This window comes from Lactuca saligna, chromosome 3 (assembly GCF_052625555.1).
Source record: "Lactuca saligna cultivar CGN05327 chromosome 3, ASM5262555v1, whole genome shotgun sequence".
NCBI classification, from domain to species: domain Eukaryota; kingdom Viridiplantae; phylum Streptophyta; class Magnoliopsida; order Asterales; family Asteraceae; genus Lactuca; species Lactuca saligna.
This window is the reverse complement of record NC_136419.1, coordinates 41,904,093-41,926,776: the sequence shown is the minus strand read 5'-3', so window position 1 is coordinate 41,926,776 and position 22,684 is coordinate 41,904,093. Positions and strand designations below refer to the sequence as shown.

The 22,684-nt window shown below is 37.8% G+C and overlaps 2 protein-coding genes across 2 annotated transcripts; both read right to left on the bottom strand.

Moving 5' to 3' along the window:
* Nucleotides 1-14,010: 14,010 nt before the first annotated feature.
* LOC145035981 (Plasma-membrane choline transporter family protein) lies at nt 14,011-16,259 on the bottom strand. Its single transcript, XM_078984475.1, has 3 exons — nt 14,956-16,259; nt 14,529-14,874; nt 14,011-14,423 (listed from the first exon to the last, which is right to left on the bottom strand). Exons 1-3 carry the CDS (start codon nt 16,017-16,019, stop codon nt 14,157-14,159), a joined length of 1,677 nt encoding a protein of 558 aa, XP_078840601.1. The 5' UTR covers nt 16,020-16,259; the 3' UTR covers nt 14,011-14,156.
* Nucleotides 16,260-16,457: 198 nt separating this feature from the next.
* On the bottom strand, nt 16,458-18,602 carry LOC145035982 (peptidyl-prolyl cis-trans isomerase CYP21-1-like). Its single transcript, XM_078984476.1, has 7 exons — nt 18,124-18,602; nt 17,602-17,680; nt 17,419-17,466; nt 17,292-17,315; nt 17,018-17,200; nt 16,861-16,936; nt 16,458-16,762 (listed from the first exon to the last, which is right to left on the bottom strand). Exons 1-7 carry the CDS (start codon nt 18,256-18,258, stop codon nt 16,579-16,581), a joined length of 729 nt encoding a protein of 242 aa, XP_078840602.1. The 5' UTR covers nt 18,259-18,602; the 3' UTR covers nt 16,458-16,578.
* Nucleotides 18,603-22,684: the final 4,082 nt, after the last annotated feature.

Here is a 22,684-nt window from a genome sequence, read left to right as displayed (position 1 = left end):
GTCTTTGCCGGGAGGGCTCTGTCCGTCGGTCCCCCGTGGTTGAGGTCATAGCACCCTCGTTGGTCTCCACATGGTGGTTGTTTTCATTGTTGTCGACATTCAACCCTCGATCACGATTGCCCAACGGTTCACGGGTTCGTTATAGTCGAAACGGTTCACGGAACCCTTACTATGCATGGAGGATTGATTACCTCCGGTCCCGCTTATGATTCTTCTCATAATCATTCACCATTCCTCGAGTTCGGATTAGGAAAGTAAGGGTCGTCCGCTAAGTAGGATTTTGCTATGCCGTATTTGCGAGAATAGAAGGGGAGGAGATAAGTACTATGCGTCTAACTCTATTATCAATTACTTATAGGGGGGGTAATCCTTATTAGTTACTTCTATAATGACATAGTGCACACTAATTACATATAACAAGATACGATAGACCTTTGAATAAGTGATCCCACTCTAGATCCACATCCAAACAAGGAAAAGGAAGTAAAGTAATGACCACAAATTCTAAGTCTATAATTTCTAAGTTATATGTAACCTTAAGTATCCACTTAGGGACTATAGACCTATTATTAAGGATCTATTTAGTTTTCATATAAGTTATGATATTACAAAATACTCCTATAGTATTTTAAACTCATGTTCTATTCTATTGTTCTCATTGTGGTAGTGTTGGTAAGTTTTAGACTTGTTGCCATATCACAACTATCCTTGGGCATGTACTAATCACTCCTCGGACCAGCATAGTTGATCAGGCTATGCCACTCCCAGGACTGACCATGCATCCCCGAGCTTACCTGTGATATTCAACAATCATTACTTTTGTTTTGTTCTAGAGTGGTGCTGACCTTAATATGTATGTATGCATGTATACCTTTATTAAGAAACTATTTATTTCTAAAAGTATAGTTGCTTTGAAACTTTAAATCAGAGACTTAGTCCCAATGTATTTATAGTTTGTATATCTTATGTGGTTTGATATACTGAGTTCACTATAAACAATGCTCTGATACCAATCTGTCACACCCCCAAACCAAGGATGGCAGAAACGTCCGGGGGTGGAGGACTTCATGTAGAGTATCACAACAATGAGTATAATAGTGCTCAAAGTAAATACAACCGACACAAATATAATTGAAAACGTTACATCAAAGCACATGTTTACATGATTCACATCAATTACATTATAATACAAAATGAACTGTTTGACGATTTATCGTCCCATCCTCAAAACGTTGTTGATTTCCTGTTTTCACTGAATTCCTGAGAATACAAGTAGTTTTGAAAAGTGTCAACACAAAGGTTGGTGAGTTCATAAGAGATTTCGTTGGAAAAGTAAATCGTTTTCCTTGTAAAAGCGTTAGAATATGTATCCAGAAAACCCGATATTTTCTTTAAAATCTGCGTAATGTAGTCTTGTGACTGAAGACCAAAATGTATAAGTAACCTTTCTTATTAATAGAAAATATTATGCACTTAAATGGACATGGACGCGTTTGAATTAAATGAAATTTCTGTATGTTCTCATGTTCGTTAATACTTTATATATATGTAGTCCTAAATTAGAGGACCGAGAAATAACAAGTATTGACCATACTTAAAAGTATAAATGTGATTTCAAATGATGTGTAGTCGTAACTACCAAAACCAAAAGTTTACAGTAATATCTGTACTCATAGAGATAAAAAGGTGATTTTAAATCGACATAAAACTCGTTTAGGTTTTAAAAATAAAATCCCGTAAACTTATGGATTGTTATATCCCTATGTGAGTCGCTATAATCATACTATGACTATGTGAACCTGCCACGACGTTCTCAATGTCGCGAAAAATAAAATGACATTTGTCACCCGTAGACCTGCAGGTCCAACTGTAGCTAGCAGCAAGGTGTGGGGTGTCAAACCCAATATAGATCTATATACAAGTATCACGTTCTCCCTCAAGGAGATTCTGATTATAACTACCAGGAATTATATCCCGCACTCGGACGTACGAGGAGAGAGAGAGAGAGTCTCACAATATAGGTTAACAAGTTTACGTGAAATGTGTGTGAATATAAATATTTCGTGTATGAATGTACCCTTCTTGTACGAGTGCGTTGAGTGATGTATCATAAACTATACCTATTATAGTTTATCTAAAATGTATGTAATATGTATGAACTCTTTTATGGAAATGTATTAGTGTTATAAATATATTCAAACTATACTTTTTATAGTTAAATAATACGTGTTCCAAAATGAATGAATAATATTTAATATGAATGTCTTAGTTTCAGTTCATAATGATAAACTAACAAGGAAACACATTCAAATATTAAAACTTATGATTATACACTTTGCTCAACATAATACAAAGTGTTATGATATTTACATGATGTTGGCTAACTTTAGCCATTCTGCCCTGTTTTTGGAAAAATCATAGAAAAATCATACGAAGTCAGAAAACTAGATCCGTAAATTCTGAGAGTTCACAAAACGTGTCTAGTTTACTCATAATTTTTATCACGATTTTTAATGACCTCCAACTTGGGTGAAAAAGTCCAAAATCACAGACTGGTCCGGATTGTTGTTTGAAATGATAGGCAGTTTTGTAAAAATCACCATAAATTGTAGAAAAATCGTATGGAGATGTGCAAGTAGCCATTTTAAAGCTAAAAACTTGAACTATTTTCACCTTGTACAGTTTTGAAAACAAAAATGTTTAAGATGCCCAAAACAGTCCGTGAATGGAGTTGAACTTTTCTGATGAAGGCTGTTAGAAAATTTTAGTTATGTTCTTAGTGTTTTAACTTGTATTCCCCCCCCCCCCCCCCTGAAAACTTGAGAAAACATGAAAATGTAGGGGTATGAACTCACCTTAAGTGATTTCAGTAGGTAAGTGTTGAAGAAGAGAAGTGTTCAACCCAAGAACACTTGAAGAATCACTTGAAGATTCGAAGATCTAACACAATTATGAGAGAGTTTGTTTAAGATATCCATGATTTGAGTGGAAATAAGTGAGATAATCATAAAGAGAATGGATTATGCTTACCAAATGTGGAGGAAAAACTCAAGATCAGCCCTTGAATCTCGAATTTCTAGAGAGAGAAAGTGAGAGAGGAAAGAGTTTGATCTTCTTGTGAAATGAGAGCAAATGAGAGAAGTGAGGAGAGAGGATGAATATTTAGCTCTCAAAAACGTGGGAAAGAGTGATAATTGAGTGGAAAGGACATTGATGTGACCTAGGTAAGGTGGGGAGGTGTGGCTGGTCATAGAGTGGGTGTGGGAGTGGTTGCTTGTGTCATAAGGTAAAGCAAAGTCAACACTCCACCTCTTTGTACTTTACCCACTTGCTTTCATTATTTAAATAAAGATTTTTATGAAAATATGATTAAATTGTGAATATTTAGGGTTTATTATGTTAAAATATGATTTTGGGTGAAAATCCCGCGTTAAAATAATTAAAAACGGGCCTTAAACGCAAAACTACGCGAAAACCGGGAGAAAATGAGTTCCCAGCGAGACCTCTCGGTCCTAGGCCGAGGTTCGGTCCCTAGGCCGAGACTCGGTCCATGCTGAGGTTTGTAGCCGGAAACGAACAGAGGGAAACGAAGGGGCGAGAAGGTGAGAAACGAGAAGGCGCGAACCGGAAGTGAGAGGCGAGGCGAGGGTTCGGTCCGGCGATGAAAGGCGAGAAGTCAGAACCGAACGGACTGTAGTGAACAGTACCTTCGGTTCGGTTAGTGAACAGTACCTTCGGTTCGGTTAGTGAACAGTACCTTCGGTTCGGTTTCGGTTCCTTGCTCTCGGGTTCGGTTCCTCCTGGGCGAGGTTCGGCCCTGATAGGACCTTCGGCTCAGGAGGGTTCGGCTCCTCCTTGCTCTTGGTCCCTAAGAGGACCTTCGGGTCCTAAGAGGCTTCTCTCTTCTCGAGAGGTTTCGGTTCCTAATGTCCATTTTTCTCGTTTTTACCCCGTTTTAAGCCGTTTTTGACCCGGTTAAGGGTCGGAATGACCCGAATGATTCCAACAAGTTACGGGAAACTTTTGAGAGAGATTTGGGAGAGATTTCTCACACTTGGAGAGATTTGGGAGAGATTTGACATTCTTGGAAAGATTTCTCATACACAGAGATATTTGCGAGAGTTTTCACATACTTGGAGAGATTTGGGAGAGATTTGACATTCTTGGAGAGATTTCTCATACAGAGAGATATTTGAGAGAGATTTCACATAATTGGAGAGATTTGGGAGAGATTTGACATTCTTGGAGAGATTTCTAATACAGAGAGATATTTGAGAGAGATTTCACATACTTAGAGGGATTTGGGAGAGATTTGACATTCTTGGAGAGATTTCTAATACAGAGAGATATTTGAGAGATATTTCACATACTTAGAGGGATTTGGGAGGGATTTGACATTCTTGGAGAGATTTGACATAGAGAGAGATAGAGTGAAAACGATTGAGAGAGGATCCATGTGTGACAATTGTGAGTGTCCGGCATCGCAATGCATGGTTTGTAAACCCTGTTAAGCCTTGTTTAAGGATCTTACACACTCCCGATGAGTATGCATCATTGCTTTATCGGTTTGGCTCGCCACGTACTACAGTTTTAGGTTAAGGAGATCTAGATGTTCGCACTTTTTGTTTTATGATTTCTCACTAGAATAGAAGTTATGTAGAAGTTTCTTAGTGTGAATCTTAGTACTCATGGGCAAATTGAGTCAAATGGTTTGACTTGCTGACTTTAGTTGACTTTGACTTGACCGAAATTTGACGGTTGTCACATCATCCCCCCGTTAGAGGGAATTTCGTCCCGAAATTTGAATTTAGGCGAGGAGTAGGCATGAATAATCAAGCCGAGAAGTGAGGATACTTCCAAATCGACTGACTCACGCGCTCCCATGTGACTCTAGGTCCTTGGTTAGTATTCCAACGAACTTTTACTAATGGGAAGTGGCGTTGTTTCATCCGCTTGACCTCGATCCGTGGTCACCATGGTTCTTCTAAGAAGGTGAGGCTCTTGTGGAACTTGATCTCGTCGAAGGGAATTGCAAGAGTCTCATCGGATAGATTCTTCTTGTAAATTTGGGACGTGTTGGGTAGGGTGTACTTTACTAAGCTCGCGGGAGTAGATTGAAGTAGTGAGTTACAGGACTGATTCTGACAAGAATCTCGAAAGACACAATTATTTGGGGTATTGGCTTTCCATGCTTTCCGAAGCGTACTAAGCCTTCCCAGAGTGAGTGTCTCTAGAGGAATTTCGTCGGTTATACCGGTGTTCTAAAGGTTTCTTCTTCTTGTTTCTCTTCCTGTCAAGGGTTGCTCCCTTTAGGGTCAAAGTTGGGAGGGGGTTCGTATTTTTCGAGAAGTTCCGAAGGAATTAAGACGGTAGGTCAGCAAGACCCAGAATTTTTGGCGTATTTCTGCTAACGCCTTCGATGCTGATTGTTTCTCAACGGTTTTGATCAATTGAAAGGGTCCTCATGAATTTCCACCTTGGTAACGATGTGTCTTGCGAATTGAACTCCTCAATTCCAAAACTCGTATCTAGAGAACTTCGGGTAATACTTCTCTGATCGTAATGCTTTCGTGGTTTGTTTTAACTGTTCTCCTTGGTTTCCTTCTTACTACGAGGGTAGATAAGTAAGTCATTTGTAATGACGATGATGAACTGATCCTAGCAAGAAGGGTATATCCTATTTATTACGTTCATGACTCCAACGAGTGGTTTGGTCCTATCCGAGGGTTATCACTACGAACTTTCAGCGTCTGCATCGAAATTGGAGGATTGTTCTCGGATATCCTTCTTCAATACTCGTGACTGGTGATATTCAGATCTTAGGTCCAATTCCTGAAGGGTACCTCGTTTCTTGAGGTTGGTCGGCCTATTCGTCAATGCGAGGCAGATAGTAAAGGTTTCTATTAGAGATGTTGTCGGGGCCTCTGAAATCAATGGAACTGTGAGCAATTTGTCTTTCTAATTTGAAGAATAAGACGAGAGCTTTTCAGGGTGAGAAACTTGGTTCTTCAATTTCATTGTTGAGTAGTTCGACAGGTTTGACCTGACAGCTCTTGTAGCTCGGTAGGAAGTATGTGGGTTTGGTTCACTCGACTATGACTTTTTCAATGGCAGGACATTTACTCGTCCTTCTGGGCAACCTTAGTCCGAAGCTCATGGCAGGACTCGTACCATATCTGTCCCAAGCTTCTATGCTTGAATCTTGTCTGATACATGCGTGACATTCCCGAAGGTCTCCTGTAAATACATGTGATAAGGCTTCGGGAAGTATGACACTCCTCTGGTTCATGTTTTAGAGTTCCACAGCGAGAGATGACCCAAAGGTCCGTACTGGATGTTTATGAGAGACGATAGTTTCGATATTCAGGGGTTAGGCGAAAGGCCCTTTTGTAGTCGTTTAACTAGGAAGACAAGGGCAATATCAATCAAAATTGGAATACGACAACACTATCTTTTTTTTTTTTAGATAACATGAGATAGTTGTATTCGAAGGAAGAGATCACTAGAGTGATAGAGTGTCCTGTATTTCTTTTCTGTGTGTTCCGTTTTGTTTGATGTTATGATTATTGTAGATGATTCATACCACAGTGTCTAGCACTGGTAGTGGGTGTGTTTTCGATAGCCAGTAATGATACTTGATATCATGATTCCTGACAGGTCTCCTTACGATCGAGCGGTATATGATTGTCGTATGTAAATTGACATCGTGAAATTTATCGAGTGGGTGACCCTACTCAACCCCTAATACTAGACATGGAATCGGAGTCAGGATGGAATTATCTATTTCAAGACTTAAGTATTTTGATTTTAAATTAACCCCGATGTATGGACAAGGTCATTACAACTTACAAGTAATGCTCCTAAGGTCACATATGAATGTCTTTGGTTTGATTTGTATGAGAGAGAAAATATTTTAGCTACTTTTTAGAAGGAAGGTTACTTTAGTAAGCGTACCAAATTCATTACAAACATATAGTACTTAAACGTATTGTCGTCGGGAACATTACAAAAGTCCTAACATGGTTCCCTTTGCTCCTGTTGGTATGTTCATCACATTCCTACTGTTCCTTCGTCGTTCTTCTCAGTTGGACATTCTCTCTTGAAGTGTCCCGTTTCACCGCATAGGTAGCATACTGGGCCTACCTTGGTGCAGTTGATTGAAGGGAGGTGATGGGCCGAGGCCCTACAGAAACGAACGGTATGCCCTTTCCTGTTTTTTACAGTGCATCTCCCGGCAAGCCCCATGGTGGTGAAAGCCACATTTGTTGCACTTTGGGAGTGATCCCTCATATGGTCTGGCAGGCATTTGGGTGGCAGACCCCGAGGCTAGTGTCGAGGCATTTGTCATGACTGTTGTTGTAATGGTAAAGGCCGCCTTAGGCTGTTGTCTTTTAGTGTATCCCTTTGATTGGTGGCGCTTTTTCATGTCCCAAAACTTTCTCTTCTTGTTCGAAGGTTCGTGGCCTGATGAATTTTTGCTGGTAGGTACCCATTGGTGTCCCTGATTGTTACCACAATTTGTATTGTAAGTATCGCTTCCACCCTTGTTGATGTTGTTAGTATTGAAATGCACCATGACGGCTGCCACGGCTGCCGTGACTGCAGCTTGAAATGTAGCAGCGTCTATCTGAAGTGTTGGCGTCTTGCTAGTTGGTTTGTTGCCTCTTGGTGAAGACATAGCTCTGTTTCATGACAAAAAATGACTTCGTTAGTGGAAATGATTGTCTTAAGTGCATCCTTACAATTTATATTTACGCATATAAATTTTTGCACATTACTGTACTATCCTTAGTGTCTCTACTAACGCTCCCGAGATAGAGTTATGGCAGTAGGTAGGAGTAGGTTTCATACGGACGTTAAGCTTTACTCCTCTTAGAATCATGTTTGTCCGAACACACTTGGCTGAGGAAGTTTTGAGGGGGTCCGGTGCATTAGTGCTGGTATGATCGCACCCACAGGTCTATGAAGAAGAAACTTCTCAACAAATGCTTAAAGGTGAGACGATAATGAGTTTCTAGGATGGCTATATGTCGCGAGTTTTCTAACTAAGTTTATCTCATATCGATTTGTATCAATGTTCAGTTGTTTAGGGTGTTCTGAAAACAATTTATAACGAGATTCTTTGTATAATAAACTCATGTATTTTAGTAGTTCTGTTTCCAAGCGAAACCTTATACTTGACCCAAGCTAGGTCCTTATCACGACCTATTGATGTATGCTTAGTTATATAATTAAGGCTAGATAGTCCTTCGAGTCTGTTAGGTACATCCTAAACCCATCCTGTTAATATGACTCATGGTTTCAGTGAAAATTTTGACCTCGATGCAGGTCTACATCACATTTGTGCATGGGCGGTTTTGATAGTAGATAGATTTCTTGATTAATATGATCACTTAATTTGTAGTGTCGTGATTTTACTTACAATAGAGTAGCACCAACGCATACTTATGGAGCTAATTTACTAGGTCTGGTGAGCGGCATGAACTCTACTTACGATGATCCATCCCTTATGATGCCTGAGGCAAGGTCGATGCAATTTTTGTAGCTTTGCCAATCAACGCTTGGCTACAATCATCCTTTCCTTGAATGATGTGTGTCCTACCCTGTTACTCTCTTTCCTCTTCACGATGGCGATAAGGTCCTAAAAAGAGAGTTGGTCTCGGGAATAGTAGTACAATTCTGAGTCACCGGTACATGAGATGGTGGGGTCTATAGTAGTGCGCAGTTTTCTGAACTCAGATTGTAGTCTTCTTGTTTTAATCCCCGATGATCGCGATCCGCCGGGTCTTTGCCGGGAGGGCTCTGTCCGTCGGTCCCCCGTGGTTGAGGTCATAGCACCCTCGTTGGTCTCCACATGGTGGTTGTTTTCATTGTTGTCGACATTCAACCCTCGATCACGATTGCCCAACGGTTCACGGGTTCGTTATAGTCGAAACGGTTCACGGAACCCTTGCTATGCATGGAGGATTGATTACCTCCGGTCCCGCTTATGATTCTTCTCATAATCATTCACCATTCCTCGAGTTCGGATTAGGAAAGTAAGGGTCGTCCGCTAAGTAGGATTTTGCTATGCCGTATTTGCGAGAATAGAAGGGGAGGAGATAAGTACTATGCGTCTAACTCTATTATCAATTACTTATAGGGGGGGTAATCCTTATTAGTTACTTCTATAATGACATAGTGCACACTAATTACATATAACAAGATACGATAGACCTTTGAATAAGTGATCCCACTCTAGATCCACATCCAAACAAGGAAAAGGAAGTAAAGTAATGACCACAAATTCTAAGTCTATAATTTCTAAGTTATATGTAACCTTAAGTATCCACTTAGGGACTATAGACCTATTATTAAGGATCTATTTAGTTTTCATATAAGTTATGATATTACAAAATACTCCTATAGTATTTTAAACTCATGTTCTATTCTATTGTTCTCATTGTGGTAGTGTTGGTAAGTTTTAGACTTGTTGCCATATCACAACTATCCTTGGGCATGTACTAATCACTCCTCGGACCAGCATAGTTGATCAGGCTATGCCACTCCCAGGACTGACCATGCATCCCCGAGCTTACCTGTGATATTCAACAATCATTACTTTTGTTTTGTTCTAGAGTGGTGCTGACCTTAATATGTATGTATGCATGTATACCTTTATTAAGAAATTATTTATTTCTAAAAGTATAGTTGCTTTGAAACTTTAAATCAGAGACTTAGTCCCAATGTATTTATAGTTTGTATATCTTATGTGGTTTGATATACTGAGTTCACTATAAACAATGCTCTGATACCAATCTGTCACACCCCCAAACCAAGGATGGCGGAAACGTCCGGGGGTGGAGGACTTCATGTAGAGTATCACAACAATGAGTATAATAGTGCTCAAAGTAAATACAACCGACACAAATATAATTGAAAACGTTACATCAAAGCACATGTTTACATGATTCACATCAATTACATTATAATACAAAATGAACTGTTTGACGATTTATCGTCCCATCCTCAAAACGTTGTTGATTTCCTGTTTTCACTGAATTCCTGAGAATACAAGTAGTTTTGAAAAGTGTCAACACAAAGGTTGGTGAGTTCATAAGAGATTTCGTTGGAAAAGTAAATCGTTTTCCTTGTAAAAGCGTTAGAATATGTATCCAGAAAACCCGATATTTTCTTTAAAATCTGCGTAATGTAGTCTTGTGACTGAAGACCAAAATGTATAAGTAACCTTTCTTATTAATAGAAAATATTATGCACTTAAATGGACATGGACGCGTTTGAATTAAATGAAATTTCTATATGTTCTCATGTTCGTTAATACTTTATATATATGTAGTCCTAAATTAGAGGACCGAGAAATAACAAGTATTGACCATACTTAAAAGTATAAATGTGATTTCAAATGATGTGTAGTCGTAACTACCAAAACCAAAAGTTTACAGTAATATCTGTACTCATAGAGATAAAAAGGTGATTTTAAATCGACATAAAACTCGTTTAGGTTTTAAAAATAAAATCCCGTAAACTTATGGATTGTTATATCCCTATATGAGTCGCTATAATCATACTATGACTATGTGAACCTGCCACGACGTTCTCAATGTCGCGAAAAATAAAATGACATTTGTCACCCGTAGACCTGCAGGTCCAACTGTAGCTAGCAGCAAGGTGTGGGGTGTCAAACCCAATATAGATCTATATACAAGTATCACGTTCTCCCTCAAGGAGATTCTGATTATAACTACCAGGAATTATATCCCGCACTCGGACGTACGAGGAGAGAGAGAGAGAGTCTCACAATATAGGTTAACAAGTTTACGTGAAATGTGTGTGAATATAAATATTTCGTGTATGAATGTACCCTTCTTGTACGAGTGCATTGAGTGATGTATCATAAACTATACCTATTATAGTTTATCTAAAATGTATGTAATATGTATGAACTCTTTTATGGAAATGTATTAGTGTTATAAATATATTCAAACTATACTTTTTATAGTTAAATAATACGTGTTCCAAAATGAATGAATAATATTTAATATGAATGTCTTAGTTTTAGTTCATAATGATAAACTAACAAGGAAACACATTCAAATATTAAAACTTATGATTATACACTTTGCTCAACATAATACAAAGTGTTATGATATTTACATGATGTTGGCTAACTTTAGCCATTCTGCCCTGTTTTTGGAAAAATCATAGAAAAATCATACGAAGTCAGAAAACTAGATCCGTAAATTCTGAGAGTTCACAAAACGTGTCTAGTTTACTCATAATTTTTATCACGATTTTTAATGACCTCCAACTTGGGTGAAAAAGTCCAAAATCACAGACTGGTCTGGATTGTTGTTTGAAATGATAGGCAGTTTTGTAAAAATCACCATAAATTGTAGAAAAATCGTATGGAGATGTGCAAGTAGCCATTTTAAAGCTAAAAACTTGAACTATTTTCACCTTGTACAGTTTTGAAAACAAAAATGTTTAAGATGCCCAAAACAGTCCGTGAATGGAGTTGAACTTTTCTGATGAAGGCTGTTAGAAAATTTTAGTTATGTTCTTAGTGTTTTAACTTGTATTCCCCCCCCCCCCCTGAAAACTTGAGAAAACATGAAAATGTAGGGGTATGAACTCACCTTAAGTGATTTCAGTAGGTAAGTGTTGAAGAAGAGAAGTGTTCAACCCAAGAACACTTGAAGAATCACTTGAAGATTCGAAGATCTAACACAATTATGAGAGAGTTTGTTTAAGATATCCATGATTTGAGTGGAAATAAGTGAGATAATCATAAAGAGAATGGATTATGCTTACCAAATGTGGAGGAAAAACTCAAGATCAGCCCTTGAATCTCGAATTTCTAGAGAGAGAAAGTGAGAGAGGAAAGAGTTTGATCTTCTTGTGAAATGAGAGCAAATGAGAGAAGTGAGGAGAGAGGATGAATATTTAGCTCTCAAAAACGTGGGAAAGAGTGATAATTGAGTGGAAAGGACATTGATGTGACCTAGGTAAGGTGGGGAGGTGTGGCTGGTCATAGAGTGGGTGTGGGAGTGGTTGCTTGTGTCATAAGGTAAAGCAAAGTCAACACTCCACCTCTTTGTACTTTACCCACTTGCTTTCATTATTTAAATAAAGATTTTTATGAAAATATGATTAAATTGTGAATATTTAGGGTTTATTATGTTAAAATATGATTTTGGGTGAAAATCCCGCGTTAAAATAATTAAAAACGGGCCTTAAACGCAAAACTACGCGAAAACCGGGAGAAAATGAGTTCCCAGCGAGACCTCTCGGTCCTAGGCCGAGGTTCGGTCCCTAGGCCGAGACTCGGTCCATGCTGAGGTTTGTAGCCGGAAACGAACAGAGGGAAACGAAGGGGCGAGAAGGTGAGAAACGAGAAGGCGCGAACCGGAAGTGAGAGGCGAGGCGAGGGTTCGGTCCGGCGATGAAAGGCGAGAAGTCAGAACCGAACGGACTGTAGTGAACAGTACCTTCGGTTCGGTTAGTGAACAGTACCTTCGGTTCGGTTTCGGTTCCTTGCTCTCGGGTTCGGTTCCTTGCTCTCGGGTTCGGTTCCTCCTGGGCGAGGTTCGACCCTGAGAGGACCTTCGGCTCAGGAGGGTTCGGCTCCTCCTTGCTCTTGGTCCCTAAGAGGACCTTCGGGTCCTAAGAGGCTTCTCTCTTCTCGAGAGGTTTCGGTTCCTAATGTCCATTTTTCTCGTTTTTACCCCGTTTTAAGCCGTTTTTGACCCGGTTAAGGGTCGGAATGACCCGAATGATTCCAACAAGTTACGGGAAACTTTTGAGAGAGATTTCTCACACTTGGAGAGATTTGGGAGAGATTTGACATTCTTGGAAAGATTTCTCATACACAGAGATATTTGCGAGAGTTTTCACATACTTGGAGAGATTTGGGAGAGATTTGACATTCTTGGAGAGATTTCTCATACAGAGAGATATTTGAGAGAGATTTCACATAATTGGAGAGATTTGGTAGAGATTTGACATTCTTGGAGAGATTTCTAATACAGAGAGATATTTGAGAGAGATTTCACATACTTAGAGGGATTTGGGAGAGATTTGACATTCTTGGAGAGATTTCTAATACAGAGAGATATTTTAGAGATATTTCACATACTTAGAGGGATTTGGGAGGGATTTGACATTCTTGGAGAGATTTGACATAGAGAGAGATAGAGTGAAAACGATTGAGAGAGGATCCATGTGTGACAATTGTGAGTGTCCGGCATCGCAATGCATGGTTTGTAAACCCTGTTAAGCCTTGTTTAAGGATCTTACACACTCCCGATGAGTATGCATCATTGCTTTATTGGTTTGGCTCGCCACGTACTACAGTTTTAGGTTAAGGAGATCTAGATGTTCGTACTTTTTGTTTTATGATTTCTCACTAGAATAGAAGTTATGTAGAAGTTTCTTAGTGTGAATCTTAGTACTCATGGGCAAATTGAGTCAAATGGTTTGACTTGCTGACTTTAGTTGACTTTGACTTGACCGAAATTTGACGGTTGTCACATCCACCCACCACCGACATCATCATAATCGCCACTACCATCGCACCATTATGGTCACCGCTACCGCTATCACCACCCACCACAACCAGCATCATCGTTGTCACCGCCACCGCCACCCACCACAACCATCAACATAACCGGAACCATCATCGCCACCACCATATAACTATTAAAACGAAGTAAAATTAAACACACAAAAAAAATTGTCCTTTTGCATCACTTCAATTCTTTTTTCTTCCACCCAAATATAATATGAAATTGAAATTCTATTTCATTTCTCGTCATCCAAACATTCTAACTTCTCACAGATTCAATTCTTTGACAGATTTCATTTCTTTCAAAAGCATTTTACAAACCATCATAAACATTTTAAAAACCAAACGTCATCTAAGTAATTATAAAATCCAAAGGTGTTTCTCTTGCAAAACGATTACCATGAGCATATTTATTTATATCCTACCACGAAAAAGATACAACGACATCCAAAAATGTACAACATCCAACAAAATCCTCCGATTAAAGATCAACCACTAAACCAAAACTAATCCTCAAAGGAAAAATGGTACACAACAGTAACATACAAAAAATAATCAAAGTTATACAAACACTTAACAAAATTTTCCAAAATCATACAAGAAGTGGAGTTGTAGCATTTAAATACGCCGGATTATGATTCCTATTAATCGGCAGATGAACATAAATCTCATGAACTTCCTGCTTACACACCTCCCCTTTATCTCTATCAATCGCATAGCATATATAAACCGTATCTATCACATTATCCAGCACATTCACCAAAAACCCAAGAACCACTAGCAACACCAAAAACGCCATTGCAGCTATAAAGTACGAATCTACCCCTAGCCCACTTGCCGCATTTAATATCACACAAACCTACATACCCAGTACTCGTTTAAAACCAAAAGAGGGGTAAATCTGTAAAACTGTAAAAACTGTAAATAAAACTGTATTAAATGATGAAGATTTTAGATTACTAACCACAATTGCATAGATTGCTGACAGAACAAAGATGATTGCAGCCAACAAACGAGTGGAAATAGTCTGTACGATAACAGCTGAGAGAAGATTGCGTCTTAGAAGTTCATATGTTAACCTAGCAGATGAACAGTAAGCTTCACCAGTTATGGCGGAAAAATTTATGGTGAATTTGTTGAGAAATTCGAAGGCTGAAAGTAAGGCGTTGACAAAGCATCGTAGAATTAGGTTAACCATGTCACTCGCGTCTTCATTTGCTGCAGTATCAACAGCAGCTCGCACGATTCGAACAATACCGATTAATAATCCAGAGAAACATATAGTTCCGAATGATGGGCCAAATGCGTTTCTGAACAAGTATGTAGAGATATAATCAAGCTACGATCTTCACAGAAACTAAGAAAGTTGGAAGATTTGGGGGAAGAAATACCTCAGGGAGCTTCGTATGGGTTTTTTGGCCTTTGAATCGTCTTTTGTGAAGTACCACTGAGCGATGGTTCCGCTGATTACATAAACTTGTGCTTCCACCATTGCAGTTGCAGACCATAACATCGTAAGAATCGCCAATGCAAAGTAAGCTGGAACCCAACTATCTTGTTTCCACACGCAGAAAACTTTCCCTTGTTTTTCCCTAGGAACAATTTCGCCGTTTAACCTTGCAAAGATCATGAACACTACGATTGGGACATAGTAAACGAGCAACCCAAGGATCAATGCGGGAAGAACGAGGAACAGCCCTAAGTTGTTGGACAAAGCGCCGGATGATACCCTGATTATGTTCACAGTCAACTCGATTCTACTCCAATTGACCACGAAGATCCACACAATCACCCCGATTATTAAAAGAACAAACACCAGCACTAGGATTCTGTAAGCTAAAGGGAAATCTTGGCTACAGGTGGGATTAATGGTACAGGTGATAAACCAATAGAAGTCTAGGAAGACAGGGACTATTACGAAAAAGGGAAGTGAAACGTACACCAACTGTTTGGCGTAATGTTTGAGTGAAAATAGTACAAACAAAGAGATGGGTATGCTTAAGATCAAAGTAATTACAAGTGTGAGTATCAAATTCTTCAAGATATAATCAGAATCAGACCGGAATAAATTAAGAAACAAATCTCTATCCCCGATAACTGAGCTGCTACGGCGTTTTATGCAAGAATCGGAACTGATATCATAAGAAAAAGCAGAAACGGAGGAAGAATTAGGGTTTTTATTGATCGAAGCAAAGATACCGAAGGCGAAAGTGGAGATGACGAAAAGGAGGAAAAGGATGAGGAAAGTGATGTCTTTGATGGGGCGAGGGGATTGGTGGTTATAAGTGATATTCGTCGGATAGTGAGATGACGACGATGGGTCCGATTCGGAGGGTGGTGGCGAATGGTGGAGCTGGTTGAATTCATCGATGTAGGAAGATAAAAGAGGTTTAGATGGAGTGTCAGTAACTTCGGAGGACTTACCGGTGGCGGCGGAGTCGTCGGAGCTGGCCATGGCATCAATAAAATTAGAATACACAATTTCTACTAACTAAAAGCTCTGTTGAAGTAGTCAATCTTGATGGACTGAATTCAAAAGGTTTCCAAAACACAAAAAGCGAATCGAATGTTAATGAAACTGATGTTGATTAGGGTTTGCGATGAAGAAAGATATGCTTTGCATGTTGACCACATGGATCACATGTAGATGCGTCCGATTGGATCTTGTTTATATACTCCTGTCCTCTCAATTTCGACGTTTGACCCACCAACATACAGATTTGTATCAAATATTTTAAATAATAAATATATTCGAAACTTGATCACAATCTATTGTACTTTTTAATTCGGTGGTACCATAAAATACGTTTACTTAAATAGTTAAATAAAGTCTTTATCTTATCAAGCACATGAAAATGGCAAAAACATGAAATTTTCAAAAAAGCATGAAAAATAGAAAAATAAAAAATATCAAGCTTTTTCTCAAAGTAAAATAGGTACAAATAAATGTATTATCAAACTAGCATCCCAAAGTATAATACTCAAACTGTAAAATCTAGCTAATTATATCGATGCTATGATTCAGCCGTTGTGCTTTGTAATACAACATCCCACTCGGTCTTTAGGATTTCACCTGAATCCGCAATAACCACTTTTTTTCTTGGTTTCCCACTGTAAGTACCTGCTCCCCCTTCGATTGCATACACTGTATCCATCCCTTCTATAACTTTTCCAAACACAACATGTTCCCCATCCAACCTGTAAATTGTAAATTCCACACACATGACATGGCATAACAGACTGTATAACGTTTGGGTACATGGAACTGAGACTGATGTCAATAAGACAGGACTTACCAGTATGTCTTAACGGTAGTGATAAAGAATTGTGCGCCGTTAGAATCTGGTCCGGAATTGACCATGGCAATCATACCTGCGAGAATGTTATAGTTTTAGAAGAAAATAATATGTTAAACATCCAATTTTAGAATAAAATAATTATGTAATAAAAAACCTGGTTGTGAGTGCTTGATTTTAAAATTTTCATCGCGAAAGACTCCTCCATAGATGGATTCGTTTCCTCTCCCATTGCCATAAACCGTATCTCCACCTTGGATCATGAATCCAGGTATGATACGATGAAAAGGTGTTCCTTTATAGTGGAGTGGTTTTCCACTTTTACCCTTGCCAAATTCCCCTAATTGTAAAAGGAATTTGGATTCAGCTCCATATGAACTGAAATTTCTATTTTCTAGTTTAAATTGTAAACTACTGGGAGCAGAGGTTACCTGTGCATAGAGCGCGGAAATTTTCTGTATAAAAGAAAAAGAAGCGGTTATTTATTAATTAGATGAAGATCAAGTGATAAATACATTTAGTCCCCTGTTTAATAATAAAAAAGTATTGAAAGCCTACCAACAGTTTTTGGTACAACTTCACCATACAACCCTATGACAATTCTTCCTGTAGTTGTAAGGTAAATTGGGTGAGTTGGGGATAGATTTTACATGGAAAAAATTAAATTCATAAAATTTGTCAAGATTCAAGAACCTAAAGTGCAGTTGACATTTGTATATTAATCACAATGGGAATCGTTACCTAATCGTTGCTTATCAATATCAACATCCAGAAATGTTCTGTGGGTGATTTCGTGGACCTCTTCCACTGTATCTTCCTCCTAAACACAAATCAGGTTATAACCAACAGATTAGAAGAAAATCAGGTGTTAATCGCATTGGATTTTGATAGTAATCATAAACAAGGTAAATACCTATGAACCCTTTGTTTTATCTACTAAAAAGAAATCCAAGATTAACCATTACCCTAATCACAAATCCCCCAACTCTGTTAATCTCTGCCCTAAATCCTAATTCATATCAGTGGCCAGCATTAATCACATTAGATAGTACGCATTAACAAGACCTCACGTATTTAGTTCATAGTTAATAGTTAACTCACAAAGTGTATCATTACAACTGCACCTAATTCTTTTCTTAGATGCCTTAAACAAAATGCTGCTTCATCTAAGTCGAGATGTCAGAGTAAACCCTTTGAATCCATTTTAAATTTATTAATAGATCCAAATCCAAGTTAATTCTAACAAATGCCAGTGAGCATTACCTGTTGAGAGAACGATGAGAACGCGAGGAAGACGAAAATTAAACCGATCAATAAGATAACAAAGGACCGCGGCCGAAGTAGATTCGAGATCTCTCCACCCATCCCTGATTCAGATTCTTCTTCTTTCTCATACATTCAACCAATCCCCAAAATAAAACGAAATACTAATTAGCAATGTCTAAAAGACTTTTTCGAGAATCACAAAACCCCCCACCAACAAACTTCAAAGAAATCAGAAACTACCACCACTGTCAGTGGTATCGACTCTCGTTCGGCTATTGGATTGAAGCGATGTGTTGATTCTTCGGTCCTTAAATCCTCCGATTCATTCGCTGATTACCAGATCTAAGGAATTTGATGTATCTGTTGTCCCTTTCGTGAATTAATTGGTAATATTGATCGTATACACTGGAAATTTCACACGCCAGGTGTTTGACGAATTGTCTTAGTTGACTATTTTACACCAAGTCAATCGCGTTATATGGCCATGGGCTTAATCAGGAAATCCAAGAGCACAATATACTCAGAATTATTATTATTTTTTATTTATTTATTTATTTATTTTGCAACGAGATTAAGGTGATTAATGTGTTGTTAAGCACATTATTAAATTTTCCGTTTGTTCTTCTTGACGGGACGGGACACTTCTTTTGCTTATTCTTACCTTTTTTTTCTTGTTACAATATTGATTATATATTGCTGAAATCTTATTTCATATATATATATTTTTTTTATTCTTATTGATTTTTTTCCTTTTTTATATTGAATAATAAATATCATTATTTTATGCTTAAACATATTTATTTTTTTTGTTAAAATATCATTATTTTTTACTGAAATATCATAAATTCTTCCCGAAATGGCATACATTATTAAATTTTCGGTATTAAAAAACTATTTTCGAATTATAAAATCAATTTATTTTAAATTTTAAATATCTGCAGCAGCATGCAGATATTAAAAAAAACAAATACGTTTCTTATTATGGTCTACACCCGTTTGGTCCACCTCTTCTACTGCAGATATTGTCTGCAGACTTTACGGATTTTTGTTTAAAAAAAAACAAACAACACCTAAGTTGATTCCGCGTAACCTTTGAAGTTTACCTCTGCGAAATCCACGTCTATACCTAGAAATTTAATTGTTGTGTCTATTTTTTGACATTTTCCCCTAAAAAATGTCTGTTAATAGAAATATCCCTTTTATTATTACTACGTTCCATTAATGAAATTTAATTAAAAAATATTACTCGCCCGACACGCATAATGAGCCCACCATACAAAAGAACTGTATTTTTTTCAAATGACGATAAATTATTGAGAAATGGGTAATAAGGATACAAATATGTGATGCCAATTACTACTAAAACTGGCGATGGATTGAATGTCAATGGATCTTCTCCAATGATATGAGAATAAATTTCACATCAAAACACAAGTTATAGAAATAAAAAACTTTATTATATGAGAGTAAGTGGATGTTTGTTAGCATCTTTATTATTCATATATGGATAATGTAGATGGTTGTATGATATAGAGGCTTTTGTTTGGTTAAACATTGAATGTCTTTCTTTGAATGGTAAAAATGACCATTTTAACCCTCTGAACTATTTGTTACTGTTTGGTTGGACATCCGAATGATTGTGTTGAATGATATTGAATTTGTAAGTAATTATAAATAAAATACAAAATGTCATATAAAATCCAAATTAAAAATAGAACAAAATCCAAATTAAAATTCATACACCGAAATTAAACATCATACAACATCCAAATTAAACATAATCCTAAGCATACAACTTTAAATTAATCGATTCACAATCTGGTTATGCAAATTAACCATATATTCAGTGTCTTGGTTACCCCACTGAATGTCGTGTATGTTTTGGTCATCACTTCCTCTACCTTCTACTTCAGCAGTAAACATAGTGTCTTCTTCAAAGTCCATAAATAATTGATCACGAATATTACACTTCCTTATAAAATTATGGACTGCAAAACAAGCAAACACTATGTCTCTCTGTATTGGAAAAGGATAAGGAGCCATTTGCTTTAGGATTAGGAATCTGGCATTCAAAACTCCATAAACGCACTCAAGAACATTTCTGAGTTGTGTGTGAGCATGGTTGAACTTTTCCTCCTTAGTTAATGCACGATGTCTTCGGAAATAGGCTAACCAATACTTCGTATTGCGGCAGGGAGCCATAAATCCACGAGTGTTGGTGTATGCGACATCACAAAGGTAATATTTGTCTATAACGTGAACTATTCAATTGTTATATAAAAAATAGATAAAGTATTTAATAACCAAAGTTAAAAAATATATATATTACAAACTTGGTGGAGGAACTGGAAAACCGGAAATACAACTTCTTTTAGAACTCGTGAATCATGTGCTATGTCCTCCCAACCGGCTGTGACATCCTCATTTTCACAGCCAGAAAAGACCGATTTTGTTTATGGTTTATAAAAATCAGAGTACTTCTTTTCATAAAAATGTTGCGGAATTTGTTCCCAGAAAAATACGATAAATACGCTATCAAAATATTTTCGAAGAAACGTATTTTATTCATTTTAAAACGTTTGGGATGTCATCGTCAATACATAAACATAAGCATAAACAGAACTTACATTTATTTACACTAGTGATCTACATCTCTTTAATCTCTCAGTGTAATGCGACTTCATATCAACACTTGTGATATAAATAAACTGAGTGGGTCAGGTTGGGAAACCTGGTGAGTACATAGGGTTTTTCAACCCACAATAATATAATTATTATGTTTAAACGATCAAACAATCAACCTAATTACCCATCCTCATTATCTTCTTTAATCTTAAGGATCTACCCTAAGAATCAACTATTCCTCGTTCATTCATTCCTAAGGATCATCCTAAGGAATCGGCACAAAGTCCATCGTTGCCACGGTTTACACAACGGGCACTAAGTCTACATAGTCGCCAGGGTTTGGGCATCAAGTCTGCATGATCACCAAGGTTTAGAGTACACCGGGTGAACACATCGTTCATAACACCTACAGGTTGCGAGCCTGCTAGTGTTCCAATGGACTGTCTAGAATAGTTCGTGGTTGTCATCCACACTCTGCTGAATGACGGGGCCATCATTTGGGAAAAAGGCTTCTCATATCGTCCACCTCTCACCCTCACCTCGTGGTCTATAACACCTCTCAACTCACCATTCAACTCATATTCCATCTATTATATCTACCCATGTTTACCCCAACATTATCGTAGATATAAAATACATATACAGTTTAAATCATTTAAAACATATATAAAATCGTTCATTTAGCATAGACAACAAGTACTCAAATAATATGCACACATAGCACGTAATTTATACAAAATACTTCATATCTATGAGTAAGATGAAAGTAACTATGCACTCACTTGAAAAGGTGGTGATTCCAAACTCAGACAGCGCTTCGCTTCTTGAAAAAAAAATCCTTCGACGAAACCTAGTATTATTACCACTAGAATTTAGTCTATTATTCACCGAGACTAATTAATAGTCTAGCTATTATTACTATTATATAACCATTAAATAATACTTATATAAACCATAATAATAGCCCAATTACTTATTATATGTTCTTAATAACGTTAATATAATTAAATAAAAGCTATATTAAAAATAGCGTAGGCGTAACTCACTTACAACGGGTTTTATAGAAAACCAGGCTTTGCTTGAAGCAACATTCCCGTGCGGAAAAGCTCTTCTTCTCAGAGCCTTTGAGCACTCAGGGGCTTCCGCCTCGTGCTAGGGAGGTTTCCTAGGCTTTTCGGGGGGTTTCGAGGCTAGAGAGAGTTTCTAGAGAGAGAGTAAAGAGAAGAAAGAATGATAAAGGTGTGAAGAAAATGAGGGTGGGAGAGGTTCTATTTATAGGGTGAAAATGGCTGAACTTGATGCCACATGTCACCATCTAATGTAAGACTTGGAGAGAAAGCAATGGCCAAGATTGTGCCACATCACCCATTTTCGCACAGCACACTTCCGACTTCTAAAATCCGTAACTTTCACATACGACCTCCGTTTTTAACGTTCTTTATAGCGATGCGTAGGTAAAAATAATATCAACAACTATCATTTTAACCTTGTCGGCTAATTCTCGACCGATCTTAAATTTAACAGTACGAGGCGTTTAGACTGTTAAATGACCGCGAAGAATTCGTAACTCCTTCATACGGACTCTGTTTTCGTCTGTCTTTTTACTGTTAAGTTCCTATTAATGAGACCTTCAAATCTCATTTAAGTCACGTAAGCCAAAAACCGCTCGAACTAAAATTCGAGTTTCGGGGCGTGCACTGCTAAGCTGAATCTTAGAAAAATCATAACTTATTCATACGAAGTCAGATTTGGGCGTTCTTTTTATGGATTTTCTCGGTTTAACATATTCTATGACTTTCGTTTAGATCACTAAGGCTAAAAAGTCCTCCATCGTAAAATCACTATTTACGCTTCCCGGTGCCATGCCGGTTCCGTCGCGAAACTTCGATGGGTCATAACTTCTTCGTTATAACTCAGATTTCGACGCTCTTTA

Excerpts from the sequence above, each read along its gene's own strand:
- LOC145035981 (XM_078984475.1), bottom strand. The coding sequence starts at position 16,019 with ATGGCCAGCTCCGACGACTCCGCCGCCACCGGTAAGTCCTCCGAAGTT. Across the intron at positions 14,875-14,955 it reads CCCATACGAAGCTCCCTGAG|AAACGCATTTGGCCCATCAT; the intron begins GTATTTCTTCCC and ends ATACTTGTTCAG. Across the intron at positions 14,424-14,528 it reads CAGCAATCTATGCAATTGTG|GTTTGTGTGATATTAAATGC; the intron begins GTTAGTAATCTA and ends CTGGGTATGTAG.
- LOC145035982 (XM_078984476.1), bottom strand. The coding sequence starts at position 18,258 with ATGTATGAGAAAGAAGAAGAATCTGAATCAGGGATGGGTGGAGAGATC. Across the intron at positions 17,467-17,601 it reads TATTGATAAGCAACGATTAG|GAAGAATTGTCATAGGGTTG; the intron begins GTAACGATTCCC and ends TTACAACTACAG. Across the intron at positions 16,763-16,860 it reads ACTACCGTTAAGACATACTG|GTTGGATGGGGAACATGTTG; the intron begins GTAAGTCCTGTC and ends TACAATTTACAG.